This window comes from Nymphalis io, chromosome Z, assembly GCF_905147045.1.
Source record: "Nymphalis io chromosome Z, ilAglIoxx1.1, whole genome shotgun sequence".
NCBI lineage: Eukaryota > Metazoa > Arthropoda > Insecta > Lepidoptera > Nymphalidae > Nymphalis > Nymphalis io.
Genome location: NC_065918.1, coordinates 713545 through 734988, shown reverse-complemented (window position 1 = coordinate 734988; position 21444 = coordinate 713545). Strand labels below are relative to the sequence as shown.

Sequence of the window (21444 nt, the reverse complement as noted above, 5' to 3'; positions counted from 1 at the left end):
ACAACAATTTTGAGAGGTTGGAAGATTCTCGTACTCCACTAAAACTACTTCTGAACAGTATGGATGGATAACTTACAATCTTAGTCATAGAAGCCGCCATTTTTAGTTTTAAGTTTTGTCAAGAAGGATTTATTTGAATATGTCACTGGTGGTAGGGCTTTGTGCAAGCTCGTCCGGGTAGGTACCACCCACTCATCAGATATTCTACCGTAAAACAGCAGTACTTAGTATTGTTGTGTTCCGGTTTCAATGGTGAGTGAGCCAGTGTAATTACAAGGGACATAACATCTTAGTTCCCAAGGTTAGTGCTGCATTGACGATGTAAGCGATGGTTAACATTTCTTATAATTTCTTTCAATGTCTATGGGCGTTATTGACCACTTACCATCAGGTGGCCCATACTTGTCCGCCTACCTATACTATATGTATAAAAAAAGGTGATTTAATAAAATACATTGTTATGTTTAATGTTTACTTAGTACAAAGTATCACATTGTAATTCGCTAACCGCGATATATCACATTATGGAAAACATTTGGTATTTATTACTTTAATAAAAAACATAATTTATTATTTTGCAAATAAAATGCATAAAAACACTTTATTCTACACTTTTAATTCATAATTAAATCTAATCAAACCAATTATATTTATTACGTTTATAAATAACAAATATAAAAATAATGATTCTTATTATTATTTATTTGAGCCGTTATGAGCTTCTATACGATTGATATATCTTTGCTAAAATTTATAATAAAATAACAATATTTTATTATAACTCGAATACGATTACATAAACATTTTATAATCATTATAATATAATTATTTAGCATCGCCTAGTACATGAAAAGTGTAAATACTTGATATTTTTTGAAATACACTTTATATAATAGACTTAATAAAGTTTTATGTTAATATTCTTCACGGATTTCATGTACATAAAGGGGAAGTACCGTAATATTAAATACCTAAAGCGCGATGTATCGTCACACATCGCACAGCGTCATTCCGATTTCGCATGATTTATTTGTTTATCATAGATAAGACAAAGATAGAACCAAACTATGATATCAACTGTGCAAGAGAGTCTGAAAAATCGATGCCACATTCAATTGCATCGGTGTGTTAATAGACTATAAAACCTACGAGCTACATTTCTGTCTAAATTGAAATAAATATAGTCCATTTATGAAATATAATTAATCACGAAAATATAAGGAAAATGTATATGATATTTGTAAATATTTTTTAAAATAATGATTTTAGAATGTAATAAATATAGTTTATTTCTTAGGGTTGCATTTACAAAATAATTAAAATCGATTTAGACAATGCACCATGCCGTGGTGATAATGATACCTCAGTGGACTGATATACTCAACCAGTCTACTGACAAAACTATCAGTTCTATCGTATTCAATATAGCTCATGTAAATAAAGATCTAATATTACGATTTGTTTTAGATTTCAACTGAAATATAAGTAAGCAAAATATTTTTCCTTTATTCGTTTTAAAAAGTCACAAGTATTTTAATAAGACTATAACATCTTCGTGGCTTGGTACTTTATACATATGTAATGGCATGCTATTAAACCATTTGAGGTGTTGTGTAAACGTTTTGAAAGGGAGCGTTCTCCCCCTCTTGCAGCCAGTTGTCTGGTGAATACGAATTTTCGTGCCTCTCTACGACATGAAATGTGTACGCGTGGCGACTTTTGTCCGATTTATTCTGAGCACTTTTGTGGACGACGTGTCCGTGTATTAAAATGCAGGTACCTGGAACATGGAAAAAATTTTTCAATTTACACATACGAGTACATAGGATATTTGTTTTCAAGGAATTTCAATATTTGATACGACAAAAGAAACAGTTTTATTTAGTTACTCTATTCTGCTACCTATAACTTCTTTGTTGTTATTAAAAATTTATTATGATAATTTATTTAGAAGAGTTTTGATAAGCACAAGGTTTGGAGTAATTCCACTTCGCTGCTCCAATGCCAGTTGGTGGATATGTGGTATGTTTTCATCCGACACATATGGTATGATTCGTAAGTGTCTAGGCCGCTTTTGGCCTAGACCTAGGCTGTCAGGCTCCTTTGGCCCCTTTAGGCTCAGTGATTTTTGCCCAGATTTGGACCTGTGTCTTCAGTTAAGATCAGTATCCATTGTTTCGTCTCCGTTCGTATTTATTGCTTAGAATATATCATTTAAACGAACATTGTCGTAACAAAACTGTCCAGAGAATTGTATTTTCTATAGTTTATAATCAAATGATGGGAATCAGTATTGATGACCAGCGCGCCCCTCTTATGCGCCATTACTCCGAGGAGCTCCCGGTCGTTGACCAAGGAGAGATTAGGGCGGCTCTAGAACAGCTTAAAAACAACAAATCTCCGGGAGATGACGGAATCACAACAGAGTTGCTTAAGGCAGGCGGGACTCCGGTCCTGAAAGAGCTAGCAAGCCTCTTTAATTCCGTCATCCAACATGGCAAGACCCCGGAAACGTGGAGCGGGAGTGAGGTGGTACTGTTTTTCAAGAAAGGTGATAAAACCCTCTTGAAAAACTACAGACCAATCTCCCTCCTGAGTCACGTGTATAAGCTGTTCTCAAGAGTCGTCACGAACCGTCTCGCCAGACGACTTGACGAGTTCCAGGCCCCAGAGCAAGCCGGCTTTCGATCAGGCTACAGCACCGTGGACCACATCCATACTGTTCGGCAGATTGTGCAGAAGACCGAAGAGTACAATCAGCCGCTGTGTATGGCATTTGTGGACTACGAGAAAGCCTTCGACTCCATCGAAACCTGGGCAGTGCTCGACTCATTGCAGAGATGTCATATCGATTGGAGATATATAGAGGTACTGAGATGTCTGTACAACGCCGCTACAATGACTGTCCACATCCAGGACTGTAAGACGAAGGCGATCCAACTGCGCAGAGGGGTGAGACAGGGAGATGTTATATCCCCGAAACTGTTCACCAACGCGTTGGAAGACGTTTTCAAAACGCTGGATTGGACTAGGTATGGAGTCAATGTAAACGGCGAGTACATCTCACACCTTCGATTTGCCGACGATATCGTCATCATAGCAGAGTCGCTGGAACAACTCACCGAAATGCTGCGTAGCCTAGGCGAGTCTTTCCGGTGTGTCGGTCTCGGTATGAACTTGGACAAGACCAAGGTCATGTTCAATAGGCATGTCGTGCCGGGACCGATATACGTCGAGGGGAAACCTCTCGAAGTTGTTAGTGAATATACCTACCTAGGACAGATAATACAAGTCGGTAGGAACAACTTCGAGAAGGAAGCCGATCGAAGAATTCGCTTGGGATTTTTCGTCTTCAAACATTGCGTCTATACCGCATTGTTTGAAGACGAAAGTCTTCAACCAATGCGTCTATACCGATATACAAAATAACTGTATATAAAGTCACAGGCTATCAATATCCCAGTGCTTGGTTAAGGTATCTAATCCTTTTGAGTGGATTTCAAGCTCCACCACTCAAAAAAGGGAGAGGAGGCCTTAACGCAGAAGTGGGACATTAACAAGCTGTTTCTGTTACCACCAATCTGTTAAAATGCGACCCGACACCTGCAAAATAACTTTCCTTCACGATTCGTGTATTTTAATTTTTGAACAAACTCGTATTTGATATATATAGGTATTTATATACATAATTATGCTTAACCAGATACGTGTTTATAAAAGTCCTAAAAGAGATGTCACCGCTATTTCAACGACGAAACTACATGAGGAGGAGGAGGTATATTATATGGAGAATATAAATCTTTCACGATTTATATTCTCCATATAATATACCTCCTTCCTTCGACCTAGAGCTGACTGAATCACCTCGTGACCAAGAACCCGACGTTTCGACAGATATTCCCTGGGAATATCTGTCGAAACGTCGGTTAAAGAAAAAGCTATGATCGCAATTTAAACCTGAATATAATAATATATAAAATACATGATTATAATTTCTACAAACGTTTTATGGTTTATTGTAACAATAAATAACTTCTCCAAATTATTTATAATTTACCATCTAATTGTTCAATGGCATCTAAATGCAATCATTTTAACATTAATCAAACATTATGCGTGAATTATAAAATAAATGGGTCCAAATACCTTTGCTAACAGGTACCGCTGTGAAACCAGACTGTGGATACACCGGCGCTCCTTTATCGTAAATCAAAGCTTGGTTGGACTCCTTGTCGGGGTTCCGTATAAGTCTTCTATGGACACCAGACTTGTGAGAACCTCTAGCCATCCATAAGCAGCCATTTTGAATGGTTGCATCTTCGAGGGCGATCCAAAAACCGATTGGAGGAACCGGTTCACTGTACAAGTATGTCGCATCTTGATGAGCTACAACTGTAAATATATTGAACATTATAATATTTAAATATTACTTATATTTTGTAAATATGTACATGACATAATTGCGTGCGTCTCATGCCTATATATATATATATATATATATATATATATATATATATATATATATATATAAACTATTATTAAATAGTAATAAACTAATATTAAAGTTTTATTGCTTATTATGACAAAATCATATACATTGAAATATGGTCGTGTTTCGCTATAATTAATTAAAAATGTTATTTGTGTTTTACATTTGTCTTGATATATATTTTACGTCAACAAATTTTCACGTAACTCTGTTTGTTTCAAGCTTGACGTGGGTAATATTGTGAGTATTAATAAAGTAGTGTGCAACATAAGCCGAATGGCCTAGTGGTTAGAACGCGTGAATCTTAACCGATGATCGTGGGTTCAAACCCGGGCAAACACCACTGAATTTTCAAGTGCTTAATTTAATTTGTGTTTATAATTCATCTCGTGCTTGACGGTGAAGGAAAACATCGTGAGGAAACCTGCATGTTTCTAATTTCTTTTAAATTCTGCTATATGTGTATTCTACCAACCCGCATTGGTGCAACGTGGTGGAATAAGCTCCAAACCTTCTCCTCAAAAAGGGAGAGGAGACCTTAGCCCAGCAGTGGGACATTAACAGGCTGTTACTGTGCAACATAAAATGTTGTACAGAAATCGAAAAAAATAGTTGTAACAAAATATTATTAAAAAATGTTGTCAAGTATGAATTGAATTAATTAATAATTTCTTGTATAAAAAAAAAACTATGTTTATAACGAACTTTAATTAAATAAAACTTCAAGTGCTTCCATACAAGTTTCAGATACCTCGTTAGTGAGCTTTTGACTTCGCTCTATAACATAAAGTTATAACAAGTTCTAATTTGTTTCCAATTACCGATATTATTGTTAATTAATATCAAATATTTGCTCATTAAAAATCTAATAAAATAAATGTCAAGCATGAACCCAGCTAGAGACCGAGTTAAGCCAGCGAACAAAAAATAATCTTGTCATACATAATAACCGTGCGATAAAGATAAAATAATATAATTACGGGATTAATAAATCGTACGTAGACGGAGACTGACGGATCTAGGTAGAACAACATACAATCGGCCATGAGAAAAATATCTGTATATACTTATATGCCTTGTATGCCTTAATAATAAGTACGTTATTAAAAAGTCTTTTATATGCCTTAATAATAAGTACTTATTGTCAATTACCGACTAACTGGTTAATTTTTCGCCCAGAGAATCGGAATTGCGATTCAAAGGAGAAATGCTGCTAGAATTCTTGCCACCATTCCACGCGGTCACGATTTGTACAGTAACTATTTTAATTTTTTTTTGTATACATTTAGGTTTTACTTCGTTTGTCAAAGTGACAGACGAGTATAAATTTAACAAAACCATGAAAGAAATATATACGCGGCAACTACATACCTATAAACATTAACTTACAAAGTTATTTACCAACCGAAAAGAAATACTTATGTATGTATGAGTATTTTCAAACAACATACTCAAGTACCTTTCTTTTTATAGTATAGGTAGTTCGCATTGTAAGAAATGTTAACCATCGCTTACATCGCCAATGCGCCACCAACCTTGGGAACTAAGATGTTATGTCCCTTGTACCTGTAATTACTATGACTCACTCACCCTTCAAACCGGAACACAACAATACCAAGTACTGCTGTTTTGCGGTAGAATATCTGATGAGAGGGTGGCAACTGCCCAGGTGAGCTTGCACAAAGCCCTACCACCAATAGAGTTATACCAACAGTTTATATATATAATGTATACAAAAACATAAATAAATATTAAATAGTAGTGATGTTAATGTAACCGATGTTAAGGCGTTTTATTAATAACTTTAGTTCTTCGCTCTTCTCGTAAGCTTCAGTGGGATCGTCACCGTATAAGCCCGAGACGGCAGGCTAAGCTAATAATGTCATGTTTCCGATTCCGCAAAGTCAATAAATACTTCCTGGGGTAAGGCATTCTTTCTATAACAAAATTCCTCAGATATTTTCAACTTTGGCGTAAAGTACATATAAAAATAGAAACATTAATTAGGTATTACTTAACACGAGATTACATAGATGTATCATCTCCGATGAATCAATATTCATGGTAGCCTTACATTTTATATGATTTACAAGATGTTTTAATCACGATTCAAAATTACAAAATTATCTTAAGTGCCTACCTTCTCCTCCTAAGCCAGGATTTTTATAAATATACATGCTTTGTACAACTGCTGGTTCCCTGAATCCGAGCTCACGGCAAATTGCTTTCACTCTGTCGCTGTAAGTGTAACATCTGAATATGGGATGCAGGAGGTGCAGCGCGTGTCCTACCTGGAACACATATGTATTTAAAATGAAGCGATTAAAGTTACACATTATAGATATTAAATACATATCTAGTGTTGAATTTTGAAGAATATAAAATGTAAGAAAACTATACGCTAAAGCTGGGACGACGACACCTACTAAAACTGTTTAGTTATGTATTATAAAAATTTTATAAAGATTCGTTTGTACGTAATTAGGTATGGATAATTTGAATTAACTCGTATTTGAATTAACTCGTATAAGTAAACTTTGTTTTTTTTTTCTTTTTTGAGGTAGGGAGATCAAATAAATCAGTTATGTTATTTTATAAATATAATTAAGCTAATGGTATTTCTTGAATTTAGATATTGATGAGCAAGTAATATAATTCCGAACAAAACTATTCCATAGTTGAGTTATTTTTTAATTAAAATTCATTTTCATTTGGATTTATTATTTATGTTGCAATTGCTTGTATAAAATTTACACACGCTTAACCACCTACACAATATTGCCGGGATGAAATTTTAAAGAAAAAAAACGTTAAATCAATATAGTTCACCTTATTCAAGGACACACTGGGATCCACTTGAAGTTTTCCATCTGTTCCAACAGCCTGAGCTTCAAAGAAAAAGCTTATCTTGTCGTTGCTTTCCAGAAAATACCTGTCTTTCAGTTGCTGAAAGAAAACTTAGAAATAAACATTAATAATTCTCTAAGCCGCTGCAGCGAAGCTTCATCGTATTCAAATTAAAATGAATGTTCTAAGTAGCCTTGCTTCGTATTCATTTAGTAGAATTTATTTAAGATTGTATAAAACTAAGGTTTTATTTTTGTTAATGGTGAAGTTTGATTAATAACCGATTTTTTTTTTCAAGTAAAACTTTAAAGAAAACCATTACCACACTTGATTATAAATTTGACCATCATAATTGATTAATTTAAGCAATTGTTATAAATTTTCTGTAAAAATTAATGAGTATAAAAACATTTAAGATATTTTATTTACTTTAGAAAGGCACATGAACGAATGGTTCATCACTGGTTCACTCATCATTCAAGTTGAAATTACAAATGTTTGCTTGTTGGCGGTAGAATAACTGGTGAGAGAATACTCAGACGGTACAAAATTCTACCATGGGTTGGTTTATATCATAATTTTTTCTTTTATTCACAAATATATATTAACGTCATGTAATTATTTGTACCTTGGCGTAATATATAATTAAAAGAGAAAATCAAAACATATTTTAAGACTTCAATTAGAGAGTTCGTCACATAAATGCATGCAATAAGATATACAAAAATGTTTAATACAAATAAACAGGTTGATTTGTAGAATATTCAAGAATAAACTACTTAATCTCAGCATTAGTCTGCTTATTCAATTGAATTATGAGTGATTTTCTAAGATTTCTGATACGGATAGTATTACGGTACGGTACGGTACGGTAAAGTACGGATAGATCTTAGAAATTCTAGAATTCTAGAATCTTATTACATAAGATCTTGATATTAAACTTTGAAAATAGAAAATATTTTAGGTATATCCTTATTTTTGTATTCGATTCTAAGATTTTTACTATTTACGTCAACGTGTAGGCTTTGTAAGAAGGGAAGCCTAAGAAGCCAAGCCAAGATGCACTCAGCCCACTACAAATTTATATCAGGTCTGAATTGAAATATCTCGTTTCTCATCAAAGCTCCACCAAAATCCCTGGGGTAAAAGAACCTTAATGTATTTTAATCGATGAACGCTCTACGGCTATATTCTACTTGGCCAAAATCTTGAAGGCCGAATGTATGAAAAAAATCCGAAACCTTACCAAAATATTTTAATCGTTTTTGCTATTTAATATAGGCGTCTTGATAACTTAAATTAAAGTTATCAAGATGCTAGCCTTTTCTTTTCTTTTCTTCATTGCCATACACTAAAATAACAAACACTAACAATATTAATATAAAATAGTATAATATATTTATACTTGTTTGTCGTTTTCTAAAGTTGAGAAGATGGTCTTGTCATCAGAGTCAGGTGCTTGCTTGGTCAGCTCCAGCCCAGCAGCCAGGAGTTCGTCACATTCCGCCGGTCGGAGAAAATCTTCCAACACGACATAACCATCCTGCTCCAACTAAAAAAAAGTGTCTTATGTCAGTTTGTGGTGTCTATATGTACTTACAATAAGAAATACTCTGTGTCTTAAAATTTTAAACACCTACTGCCTGACAGCTCAAAATGTTCTTTTTTATTGCGTTTTTCAGGTGGGTTATACTGCTAGGTGGGGTAGGAGACAGTTACAGTTTACTTTTTTAAAGATGATATCAATAGGGCCGAAAGTTTATACGGGTATTCGCCCGTTTTGAAACTAAAATAACAGATTTGGTATTTTGGCTTTTATTTAAGTTTTTGGAGATTAATCCAATATGGATGAATGGATGATGATGAACTCCAATAAGGATAAATTTTCGTTATATTGTAGTCAAAAATTTAAGTATTCGTATTAAAGTTACTGTTTATTAATAAAATCTGTATTAAATGGTTTATGAAAACTGTATAGAAGTTCTTCATTTTTAAGGCAGGAAACATGGAAGTTGTGAGATCTGTTTTATTTTTTATTCATTTACGTGGAACTAATTATATATAAATATTTACTTTTTGGTATATATTGGATATACCAAAAGGTAAATATTATCTGAGAAATAAAAAAAACTACCTTTGCTACAAAATCCTTCGATCGTGTATTATATATTCTAGTCTACAGGCAGACAACTTAAATAGAAAAAGACTCACAGTACATTTAGGTCGGTCGATATTGTGTCTATTTTCAAATGCATACCGAGAACAAACTTACGAAGTATACATTGCTAAAACTATTATAATATTAATCACTACTATTAACACTGTGTGTTACATTAGCAACTCAAATATCTCTGTTAATAAATAATTAAATGGTATTTTGCTAGAACCTTTTTTATATAATACTATCAGATGCACGACTCATCGTCAAACAAAGAAATCCTCATTGATCATAACAGTGGCTTCGGCAACATTGGCGGGTGGCAGGTACCCCAAAAACTTACGTGTTTACAAAATTTCATAATGATCAATGTTGATTATAAATGATCATTGATGATGATAGAAAAAATGAATTTTTCTTTTTATATATACTAATTGAATTCTTATTTTAAATGTATTGGTTTATCATGGCCGTTTCATGTGTTCAACAAATCTAATCAAAGTCCAGAGAAACTTTTTTTAGTTTTCATACCCATTCAAATATATGGGTGGGAAGTTGAAATTGAATCAAAAAAATTCTATGATTTTTTTTATGTGACAAATTCTACTATTTGTTTTTTGTTTTATAAATATGATTTTATTGTATAATTAATATATACTTTTCGTTTCTGTAATGTAACTTATTTATAGTAAAATTATATCATCATTAATAACTCGTAAGAATAAAAGTATTAAAGGCACTCGGGTTTTTTGCAAACTCACCTGGGTAGGTTTTTCTGCCATGTTGCCAATATTGTTAGTATTTGTGATTACCGTTGATACAGGCACAAGATACATACGACCTTAGAAACCAAACTTGGTGGCGCAATGACAGTTTGAAAAGTGGCTTATAGGTACATCTTACAATGCCAGTATATATGAGGGGTAATTAAAAATACATATTTTTTTAAACGAAAATGAGTACTATATATATTTTTTTTTCTACTTCTTACGCGGCATTTCATTGATATACATTATATATTAAATTGAAGTATTATGACATAATAATTTAAGAATTATGACATCAATCGATTTAAAAAACGATTGGAATCCAACTTCGATGTTGAAATTATCAACAAAAGTTCACTTCAAGAAAATATTGATCGAGCTTAATCTACTAGTGTATAGTTTAACGGTAGATAATAATACTATAGTCTCCTTATAATATGAAATGCAGAATATTCTTAATATTGACTCATCATAAGCTATCGTATGGACTCATCAATTTAATTCAACTAGAGTTATTTAACATTATTAATATTCTTCAAGGAAAAAAATGGTTTTCACTATTCGAAATTAGAACCCATTTTATTATTTATATACTAATTACAATATTTTTTTACACCCATCTCATTTTGTGTCCGCCCCCACGTGTTTGTTATTTAAGCTTAAACATTCGATATTTTTAGATGCTTACTCCAATATTGTGCGATGCGGTGGCCATTCCGTGTAGGGGCGTAATAAAAAAAAATATTATGACTGTGTTATTCCGAAATTAAATTATATTCTCATATTAGAACTAAATCATACCAATTCGTTTATGAAACTACTATATAACATGATTAGGTAATACAAACGACGCCAATTGAGCGATTTTAAAATATTTAATCGTGGGTTTTGGTGTATGATAATGGGTCGTTCATTTCATCAAAGGCGATTGAGTCACCAATTACATAAAGCACATAAATACTCTTGTTAGGATCCAGTGCTGGCTGCGAGTCGTTAACGAAATGATTAAAAAAGATAAATACCGTGTAAAAAGGATTTTTTTATGAAATAGATGGCAAACGGTCAAATGAACCACCTGATAGTGAATGGTCACCGCCACCCATTAATAATGGCACTCTAAGAAATATTAACCATTCCTTAAATTGCCAATGCGCCACCAACCTTGTAACCAAATATACACTGGCTCACCTTCAAACCGGAACACAAAAATACTAACTATTTATATTGTTTGGATGTAGAATATCTGATGCGTGGGTGGTATCTACCCAGATGGGCTTGCACAAAGCCCTTCCACCAAGTAAACGATGATAACAAGATACGATTGGAAATACGAATACACAATACTCTAACAAGAATTAAACAAAAACCTTCAGTGCTAATTATCATTAAAAACATGAAAAGAAATTACTAGATTTTACATATAAAGATACACTACATAGTACTTAAAACTGATTCCATTCTGCCATGTGACCCGACTACACAGAATATGATACAATGTACATACTTTGATAAAACTGCAATCGCTAAGTGAAGGATTCGCTTTTACTAATATCATCATGTATTCCGTTTGTTTCGATGATAAAGAGACAAAAAATCAAAATTAGTTAGATGAAATTGAGTTAAGCCAGCCTTCTTCAAAAACGTGGCTTGCGGAAACTCTGATACTGAAACATTTAAATTGTAGCGAAATGTATTATTTCGGCGTATACACTAAGTCAAGACTCGTGTTGATATAAAGGGGAAGAGGTCGGCTGGAATTTGGTTAGCGAGCGCTTATATTGTACGTGCCAAATCACTTTTGACGTTTATTTATGTACATACCTTAAGTTTTATAAATAAATCCTCATTATTGTAAAATGAATCGTAGAATAATTGAATATAAAATGAGTTCCATTGCAAAATATATTTTTATTATATATGTTTAGTAGTACTTGCGATAGGTATGGAAATAAAGTTGGTTTAAAAGTTTAACCTCTGACGAAAACTAGCTCAATAGGGAAGGATATTCACGAGAAGTAAAGGCATTTATTTCAAATAAATTGTTTACATAACTTACGCAAAAAACTTATGTTAAAGCTGAAAATGTATATAATTATGCAACGCTAGTAAACGCTTACAGTATTTAATTTAGCATATTCGAATAGAAGGAATAAAGAAAAACAAACCTTAGACTTAAATATTCCATTTGTTTTTAATAGTTCTCTTATATTATGCACTACAAATTATTCTTGATTATACATCTTTATTTATTGTATAAAACTATTCCACTGAACTACTTACATCCACTGTAATTTTACTTCCAAAGTTTCGATAACAACTTGACAGACATTCAAGACGCCATGAAGAAAATCACAGATTATATTCAAGACCTCAACCAATGACCTCTTGTGGTTGAAATAGACTATACGAGTATATATAGATCTATAATTAGTCAACTCTTCCGCTCAGCTAGACGTAAAGTACAAATTAATAATTAACAAGTACATTATATATAAATTACGTATTACGTTATAGGTACATTACGAGGTAGTTTTACATTTAATTTAAACTTCTTTCAATAACAATTGATCAATTTTAAATAGATATTAAAATCAAATCACATATATTTTAATAAACATAAATTAACCATGATATTTATCAATATGAAAAAAAAATACGAGTAAGTAACAAAATATAAGACTACCAATCCGGTAGAAAACTCAGGTTTTACTCATTTCCACCAATTTACATGGATGTGTAAATTAAATCAAATTATATTTATTATAATGAAAGCAAAGCATGTACTATAGTTGAGTAATATAGATTTTGTTGAATAATTTTCAAAACCATTTTGTTGTTTATTTTAGTTCCCAAGGAACAATAACGATGTGAGAAACGGTTAATATTACTTACAGCACTAAAGTACAACAGGTGGCCCATTAGGGAGTCCGCCTAAAGATAAAAAAAAATAGTAGACATTCGCAACACAAAAATGTTGTCAAAATATATACCAAAGAGCTTCTTAATAAAAACTGATTAACAAACTATATATTTTATATGTGTATGTTTTCCAATTATGTGATAACAAGTGATAGAAGCGTTGTCTATTTCGCGTTCGAAATGTGCAAAATGGTTTTTAAGTCTGTAGATTTTTATATTTCTTACACATTCATAGTTTTTTGATGTTTATTGGTATTTGGTATACTATAATATATAATAATATATAATGTGATAATTTGTATTTTAAATATGGGTCCCTATTTAAGATGATGCTCAAGTGAGAAATCGTCTCTTAAGTACCGATCTCCTAGTTTTACTTTTATTCTTTCGTTCCTTTAGGGGATTGAAGTAAAAGAAAACTATTGCAAAGATAAACTGTACACACAGAGATAATTAAAAAATATATTCCAATAACAAGATAATACAGAGAATGAATTATTAATAATAATAGGTGGCACTTGAGAGCCAAACTATGCTGTGATAACCGGGATATGTAAGCTCATGCTCGTAATAAAACCAAGGTAGCTCTAAAAACTTGGTAAATTTGTGACATAAATGTATTTAATTGGTTGAATTGATAATTTTCGAAGCATCAAAGCCAATTTTAGTGATACAAGATGACATAATGTTTTAATTAATGTTTATGAAAGAACAGGTGAAAATATGGAATCAAACAAATGTAGCAATATTCGTATCTATTCTTAAATAATATTGCTGTGTTATTTGCAATTAAAATACTTGAGCCTTGGAATAATAGTGCAATAACTTTTCTAGATCATATACACCCGCTGCTTCTACTGATTGCAGAAAGGTTGTTTTATATTTCGCCCAGAGAATCGGAATCGTGATCAAACAGGAAAATCATGATAGCATTCTTGCAAAGGTCATGATTTGTTAAATAGATATTATCTATTTAAATTTTTCACAAAGTTATTGAGGATGATCATAAATTATTTATTTTAATAATTTTATAATAGTGCATTAATATAATATTTATATTAAGCTTAACTTTAACGAGCGGTTCGTTATACAGATTATTGAAATCCACAATTTTAATAGACTGTTAAGCATCTACTAACCAGCTCGCACCGGGCGAAGCGAGCGCATAACAGTGTTTTTATACGTGGCACATAACCTATAAACTAATTTATATATCCTCACCGCCATAAAGCGAACCAGCCTACATAGATGCACTAAGTGTCCGGATAAATGTTTACATGTCTGGTCTGTTTGGTTTTGTTTAATCTGCGTGTCGATATATACTAATGATTTCGCTGCTATATAATGAGAGTTTCACAATTTTTGGCTGCTTTTGATATAAGTCATAAAACGTTAAATGGTTCCATTAAGCAACAATATTAGCGCATCGCTGTTGCAAATTTGTATTGATATATTAGCTTAGTTTTTCCAGTGGAGACCAGTCTATTTATCCATTTGCGTATGTTTCCCATTCTCGTTAATAAAGCTTACATCCATATCGCTGTCAGGGATTAAATTATATAAGTTGAAAAATTGTTCTCATTTTCTAACAAAGAGCTCTCGGATCTGATGTACCGGGAAAAACCTAATCAATTTACATTCATTTTATTAATAAAGTCAAAGAGTAAATACTGCTCGCAATATTTTTATACTTACTTGTTTTTCATAGCTATTATAATGCTGCTGTGAGTTTTTATATATCACATACATATAAAAACTGTTTTAGAAGCACTAAACAATTTTGACTTTGCTTTGACATAACATTATTTGTCAAGATCTAAAACGGTCTATGGTATTCGCTATGGATTCGTGAAACAATGACATTTTGAAGGTACACGAAGTTGTTATCGGTTCATTGAAAGTAAAATAAAAGCTTAAATAAGTTGTTAAGTGGAATAGTATTGTATTATAAATAAAATATATTTAATAATCAAGAACTGTTTGTAGTATATAGTGTAGCAGAGCAGAATTATAATCACCAACTGAGCTTATGAAAATTCAGTGGTACTGGCCTGGGTTTGCCACAATCTTCGGGTGACTGTTCTAACCGCTGGGCCATCTCATCTCTTGAGGGCTACGTGTAACTACTAACTATTAAAAATGTACTTACATATTTTCAATTCAATATCATTATAAATAACGTCTGATATAAATTATGATGGTAAAATAATAATTGATTTTCTTGAATATCAATCGCTGATTGCTAGTTAGGAAGCCATTTCAATCTGAGATGGCATGTTATTTTCGTTTGAAGCATGTATTCATTTAATAACCATAAAACGAATAACTTCCAACATTTTCATAAAAAGAAACGTAATCCTCTTGACTTGTGGTGATTGAATATCAAATATTACGGAAATTGTTAATGCAGCTGAGTTTGATAGATAAAGTATATTACTCAGAAATCATAGTATTGCATATTTCCTTTGACTGCTATTTTAATATTTTTTATCATTAATTTTCCAGCATTGACTTACACGTGTCTAGTTTCAACTTTATAAGGTTTTATATTATATTGTTTAAAATTAATAATTGAATTATTGAATACTTCTTGATTATTATAAGGAGTGCCCGTAATAACTGTTAATTGATCCACTGAAAACCATTGAAACCGTCAAGAGAGAAGTTTTCAAATTTCTGTGTTGAATCACAGAAACAGACAGTACATGTTTTTTCAGGTGATGGCCATTACCAGTTTTCCTAAGCCTTATTATTGAAACGCAAAGGATTATGTTTAATGTGTAGAATATGTAGAGACTGATTGTATGGTAATATCAATACTCGGCGAGTGAGTTCACTAACTAGTGTAACTACAGACACAAGAGGCATAACGTCTTAGTTACCTCGATTGGAGGAGCATTGATTTGATTTTGATTTCTTTTTTGGTCAGTCTATTTGATAGTTTGCCAACCTATTTTCAATAAATATATATGTATGCAATTAAAAATTTTGCGTGTTATATGTGTTTTTTGCTATATGTATATGCAACAATTATATGAGTTATAATTCAAGTTTATAAAGTTACAATAGTCTTATAAGAACTCTAAGCGATTCTTTAATTGTTTTTTTTTTTGGAAGTCAGACAAATTCCTTGTTTAGTATTTAATATTAAGCTTATTATATAGTGTAGGTGCTAATTAACCGTAACAGCCTGTGAATGTCTCACTGCTGGGCTGGCCTCCTCTCCTCTTTTTGAGAAAAAGGAAAAAAAATCCTAAAATCGTCTGACCATCGGGGGGTGGTCTGCCCACTGGTCTTTTGCTTCTCTAGGCTTTTAGGTTCTTTTGTATCAACTTCAATAAATTGGTCAATAAAAATTTTAAATAAAATAAAATTAATGTTATCATCAGTAAGTCTATAGCGTTATAACGATAATAAAATGTTTAATAACTGGATAATCGTATTCCAACTACACTTAGACATATTACACTTGAGAAATTAGCAAATATTAACGAACAGTAAAAACAGCGATCGATCCGCCTATTAGTGGGATTGATTTTTGATTGAATTTGATTCAAAACTGCACGTCCCACGTAGTTTTTTATATGAAAATTTATTTTTATTATGTCCGAACTTAAACCATAAATTGACATATTCTTAACCGAAAAATGAGGAGATTCTCAATTCGACTGTTTTTTTTTTTGTGTTTAATCATTTATATGGCGATTTGAAACTTCCATTTTTTATCAAAATCTAGGTCTGATAATGGAATCTATGAGCAACTGGGAACTCCACAAATATTATATATAGGTATAATAGCGATATTGATATTTTCAGGAAATTCAGCATTTACATGCAAAAGTTATCCATATATGAAGTGAAATTAATGAAAAAGACCTCAGTGACACCAGTCTAATTTTTGTTAACATTTTTATAAGTCACTTTTACTTAACTAATAGTTTTTTTTTTATTATTTTGGTGAGACATGTTATTTAATGAGTTAATGCAGTTTGAGTATCTTATATATAATTTTTTTTATATATATTTTATATCTAGCCTATGTTGTGTGTCTGCGGAGGCATCTGTCACGCTGATAAATTGTTGGTGGTCACCAAACAATAATACTCTGTACTGCTGGGTTTCAAATTGTAGTATGAGTGAGCCAGTGTAATGGCACAAGGGATATAATCGAGACCCCATGCGTCAGCGTTGACAGTGGTTTATGGTTTATTAAATTCATCAGAAACTCTGTTTCTTCAAAATATGTCAAAAAGAATTGCGATGAAGTAACTTTAAACTGACATGAATTTATAAGCGAAGCTACGTAATAGCGTCGACATTTTAATATAAAATCTTATGCAACTCCAACGAATAAAGTGTTGGATCCTTGAAATGTCTTTACGAATGAGTATAAATAAATCTCGTTTAATATAAATCTTCAAGGAAATATTTGTAAGGTACGATTTGAATTCACTATTACGAAGATTCCCTTTGAGTGTATAAGAATTGCATCACCTCTCGCAATCTCATATATTTGCTAGAAATGTCGTCATGAAATTCAGATACTAAGAACTACGTGATACTTACGCAATAGTGAATTATTTAATATGCATCTAGATTTCTTAAATAACTTGTTCCGTTCTATTGAAAATACGATTCTTCGAAGCAGGACACGTATCTTAACGGATGGTAAAATTGTACCGTGCAAATATATTTTTATTACGTCATGATCCTTGTGTCTCGTAAGTTATTGTTATTATAGTTGTACTTGCGATATAAGGTTGCAGATCCCGAGATCCTAGATTCAAATCCCAGGTCGGGTCGGAGGAATATCATTATTTTAAAAGCATCCAGGCGTATCCGTAATACTATTGAGTACGCATCACCAGCTTGGAACTCACATAAACAGACTTGAACGAATACAGAAAGCCTTTACTAGATTCCTACCCTATAAAGATAATAATTGTAGCGTTTGAATTATCGCATTTATTACATTTTAACCTAGACACTGCGAAAAAGCGTCGGTCAATTAGTGATTTAATGTTTACGTATAAATTGTTCCATAGTGAAATCGATTCACCACAAGTATTATCTCAAATCTCTCTTGCAGTTCCAAAAACATGTCGTCGTTTACCAATAAAACAAACTGCGATTAAAAAAATACTTAAAAACCGGTGGTACCCACTCCGTCTCTTTAGGAAACATCACGGGACCGCTTGCGCATACTACCGAGAATAGTGTATCACACTATACTAGCCTACTATTGTTGTTATTTTGTGAATATGCCGATGGTGTTTCTTATATCAATATATAAAAATAAATAAGAATCTCAGTAGCAGGCCTGAGTCTGGAAGTTGGAAGTGTGTACACACCCGTGCCTTGGAAAGAACGTGAGTCCTGCCTCTGAACTCTTTTTGGACTTGTCGGATTGCCGTCCTATCGGATTTTTAGAGTGAGGGAATAGGACATTATAATATGTCCTTTTTTATCACTGGAAAAACGCGTTACGCGTTTCCCTCACGGGAACAGTGGTATGTGGGGTACGGGTATGTTCTGGTGTTCTGGGTCTGGTGTTCGCCGGTGTCCCTAACGCCGAGTGCGCCACTACAAAATACATGTACAAAATACATGTTATGTATAAGCGTAAAAAGAAAAAAAAAACATAAGCGTAAAAAGCGTAAATAAATAACATAAGTTATTAATCTAGAAATGCTCGACATATTTAGATGACTATGTAAATTATTTTATTTTGCTATTCCCTGTATTTAATTGTCTACACCAAAATACTGGCAAACTTAACTTCAAATAACTTTTAACTTAATGTATTTAATTCGTGAAAAACAAAAATGTTGAACTTTATCGTATTTTCTAAATTCCGAGTCGAATACAATGAGTTCGTTTTTATAACAAAATCACGATTAAAAACTAAAGTCATAGCACGTCAGAATAAAATCGCGCGCTAAATCGACGGCACTTTGAATCGAGTTTCATATAAATTAAAGCAAAAAAAAAATAGATCAACAAATTTACAACCTTTTAATTTTGTTGGTTCAATTTTTAATTTATCTAAACTATCATTTATTTTTTTCTGTTGAGCAACGAATGATAATCAATTACGATCGAATATTGAGAGCTCACCTATTATCACTCGCTTAAACAGTCGACCGGTTTTGTAATTAAAGGGAAATTGGGCAGCCTATCAAACCTTTTTTAAACATAGTTTAAATCGTTATGTTCCTGAGGGTCAAAACTAAAAAGTCATTACTATTTTTGCAATAAATATATATAAAAAAGAAAACATAAGAAACGAGACGGAGCGACATTAAAATGCACTAAATTACAATTAATAAATATGTTGCAACTTGTTTGTTGTTAACAAAGATTAAGCATTTTTTAAATAAATGGTTGTACACTCAATACTTACACATCACTACTCTACTTCATTACTTTATTTTTTACTTTACTTGTTTACTTCATTTCATTACTTTAACGTCTATAAATTTATGATTCAAAAAGACGAATTTCGGGTCACTCACCTCCATACACAAATAAGTTTTATTAGTTGCTTAACAACTTAAAAAAGAGGACTATAGCTTATTTTCATTCTGAAAACAATCATGTTTTAAGTTTGAGAGGTCCCATATCATTCATGTAATATTTCTCTTAAATTATTTTTATGTAATATATAAATTCATTATTTTTTTCTGTCCACCTTGGATGGTTTGAGACTGGACCTAATAGGTTGCGTAATCAATTGTAAAGTAATCAATTGTAATAAAATAAATAATATTTTTATATCACCGGTAGTCGAAGTTTAAATAGCTAGGCTTAGCTTGGCTGTATTGGGTATTTGTGGTCATTGTGATTTTTGTTAATTGAAAGTATAAAGTTTCCTTAAACGTAAATGGTAGTACAATCGATGATTCTTAAGCCCAGAGATCAAATCGGGACAAAAGCGTTTAGACACAATAATGAAAAAAATAATAATAGTTACATCATAATATGTTTATATAATAGTTTAACTATCGAGTTCACATTAGCGATAAAATTGATAACATTCTGTGACATGTTTTTATCTAAATAATCATTTTTACTAACTTAATAAAAATAATCATATACAGAAATATGATGAAATCAAACGAAAAGGATATAAATAAATAAAATAATAAGTGAATCACACAATCACATTAAACGATCACATGGAAAGTAACAAATCAGTACAAATTAATTTCATACACGGCTATGCGCAGACGCATCCCAAATAGATAAACCAGCAAGGCTAAGTTCAAGGAACGCTTGCCAAAACATTCGCTAAGCGCTAATAAAGACTATGAACTAAAATATTCACCTGGTTCCGTAAAGTGTGACGCATTTCTATATATGTTTCTAAAAAATCCAAGCAACCGTCGCAAACAGAAACCAGCACACAACTGATCGGAGTCAAAATATTCTGGACCGTATAACCACTTCACGTTTTTAAAATGTTATGAATAAATAAATTGTTACTCATACATCGCTAGCTAAATATTGAAACGGTGAGCGAACATACGTATTCAGTTTTCGGTGGACATGACGTAGCTTGATTATTCTCGTAAAAGATCGAAGCGTTGGCTGCGTCTGCGCTTGATACTCAATGACGCAGCAAGGGGCGGGGGCGCGTTTGACACCATCTGTACGCGAATGAATCAAGAACAAGCAAAGTAAATAAGACCTTACATGAATAATGATAGAGTTTAAAATGTTGAAATTAGTGTGTTAACAAATATGGATCTGAGTAATCGTTGAAATGTTTATGCTGTATTAATTTTACAGAGATATTGGTGAGTAGTACGCCTTTACATTATCTTGTTCGATAATATGGTAAGAAGTTGTTCAACTTCCACAGAGAAAGATATTATTCAATTTAAGTTCTTACTCTACTACAAAAACCTGACAGACTTTGTCCTGCCTGTAATTACTTAAATAGGTATTTTAAAGCGTTTCGTTGAAGAGGATAGAAGTTGATGTGCTGCAGCACCAACTAATAGCGAATTACAAAAAAGAAAAAACGTTCTCCATAAAAAAAAAAACATACGTGCGCCAACTTTCATGGTAATCGGTCAGAGTGTTGATTCCGTTTCGATGACAATGCAACTTTATAATGCGCATGACTTGATTCTAAATCCAGTATTTCCTCCAGATGAAGAAACTCCATAACGGTCAAGTATTCGGGGCCTTTAAAAAGCAAGTTTTTTATTAAGAATAATGTTTTTTTATATTAATAATCTCTTTACTAAAGGTAAAAA

At 32.3% G+C, this 21444-nt stretch overlaps 1 protein-coding gene across 1 annotated transcript; it reads right to left on the bottom strand.

The window, feature by feature from the left end:
* Nucleotides 1-461: 461 nt before the first annotated feature.
* Nucleotides 462-20722, bottom strand: LOC126780213 (phytanoyl-CoA dioxygenase domain-containing protein 1). The gene is made up of 6 exons (XM_050504484.1): nucleotides 20508-20722; nucleotides 8742-8888; nucleotides 7319-7435; nucleotides 6630-6780; nucleotides 4147-4392; nucleotides 462-1780 (listed from the first exon to the last, which is right to left on the bottom strand). The coding sequence occupies exons 1-6, from the start codon at nucleotides 20529-20531 to the stop codon at nucleotides 1593-1595; spliced, it is 873 nt and encodes a 290-aa protein (XP_050360441.1). The 5' UTR covers nucleotides 20532-20722; the 3' UTR covers nucleotides 462-1592.
* Nucleotides 20723-21444: the final 722 nt, after the last annotated feature.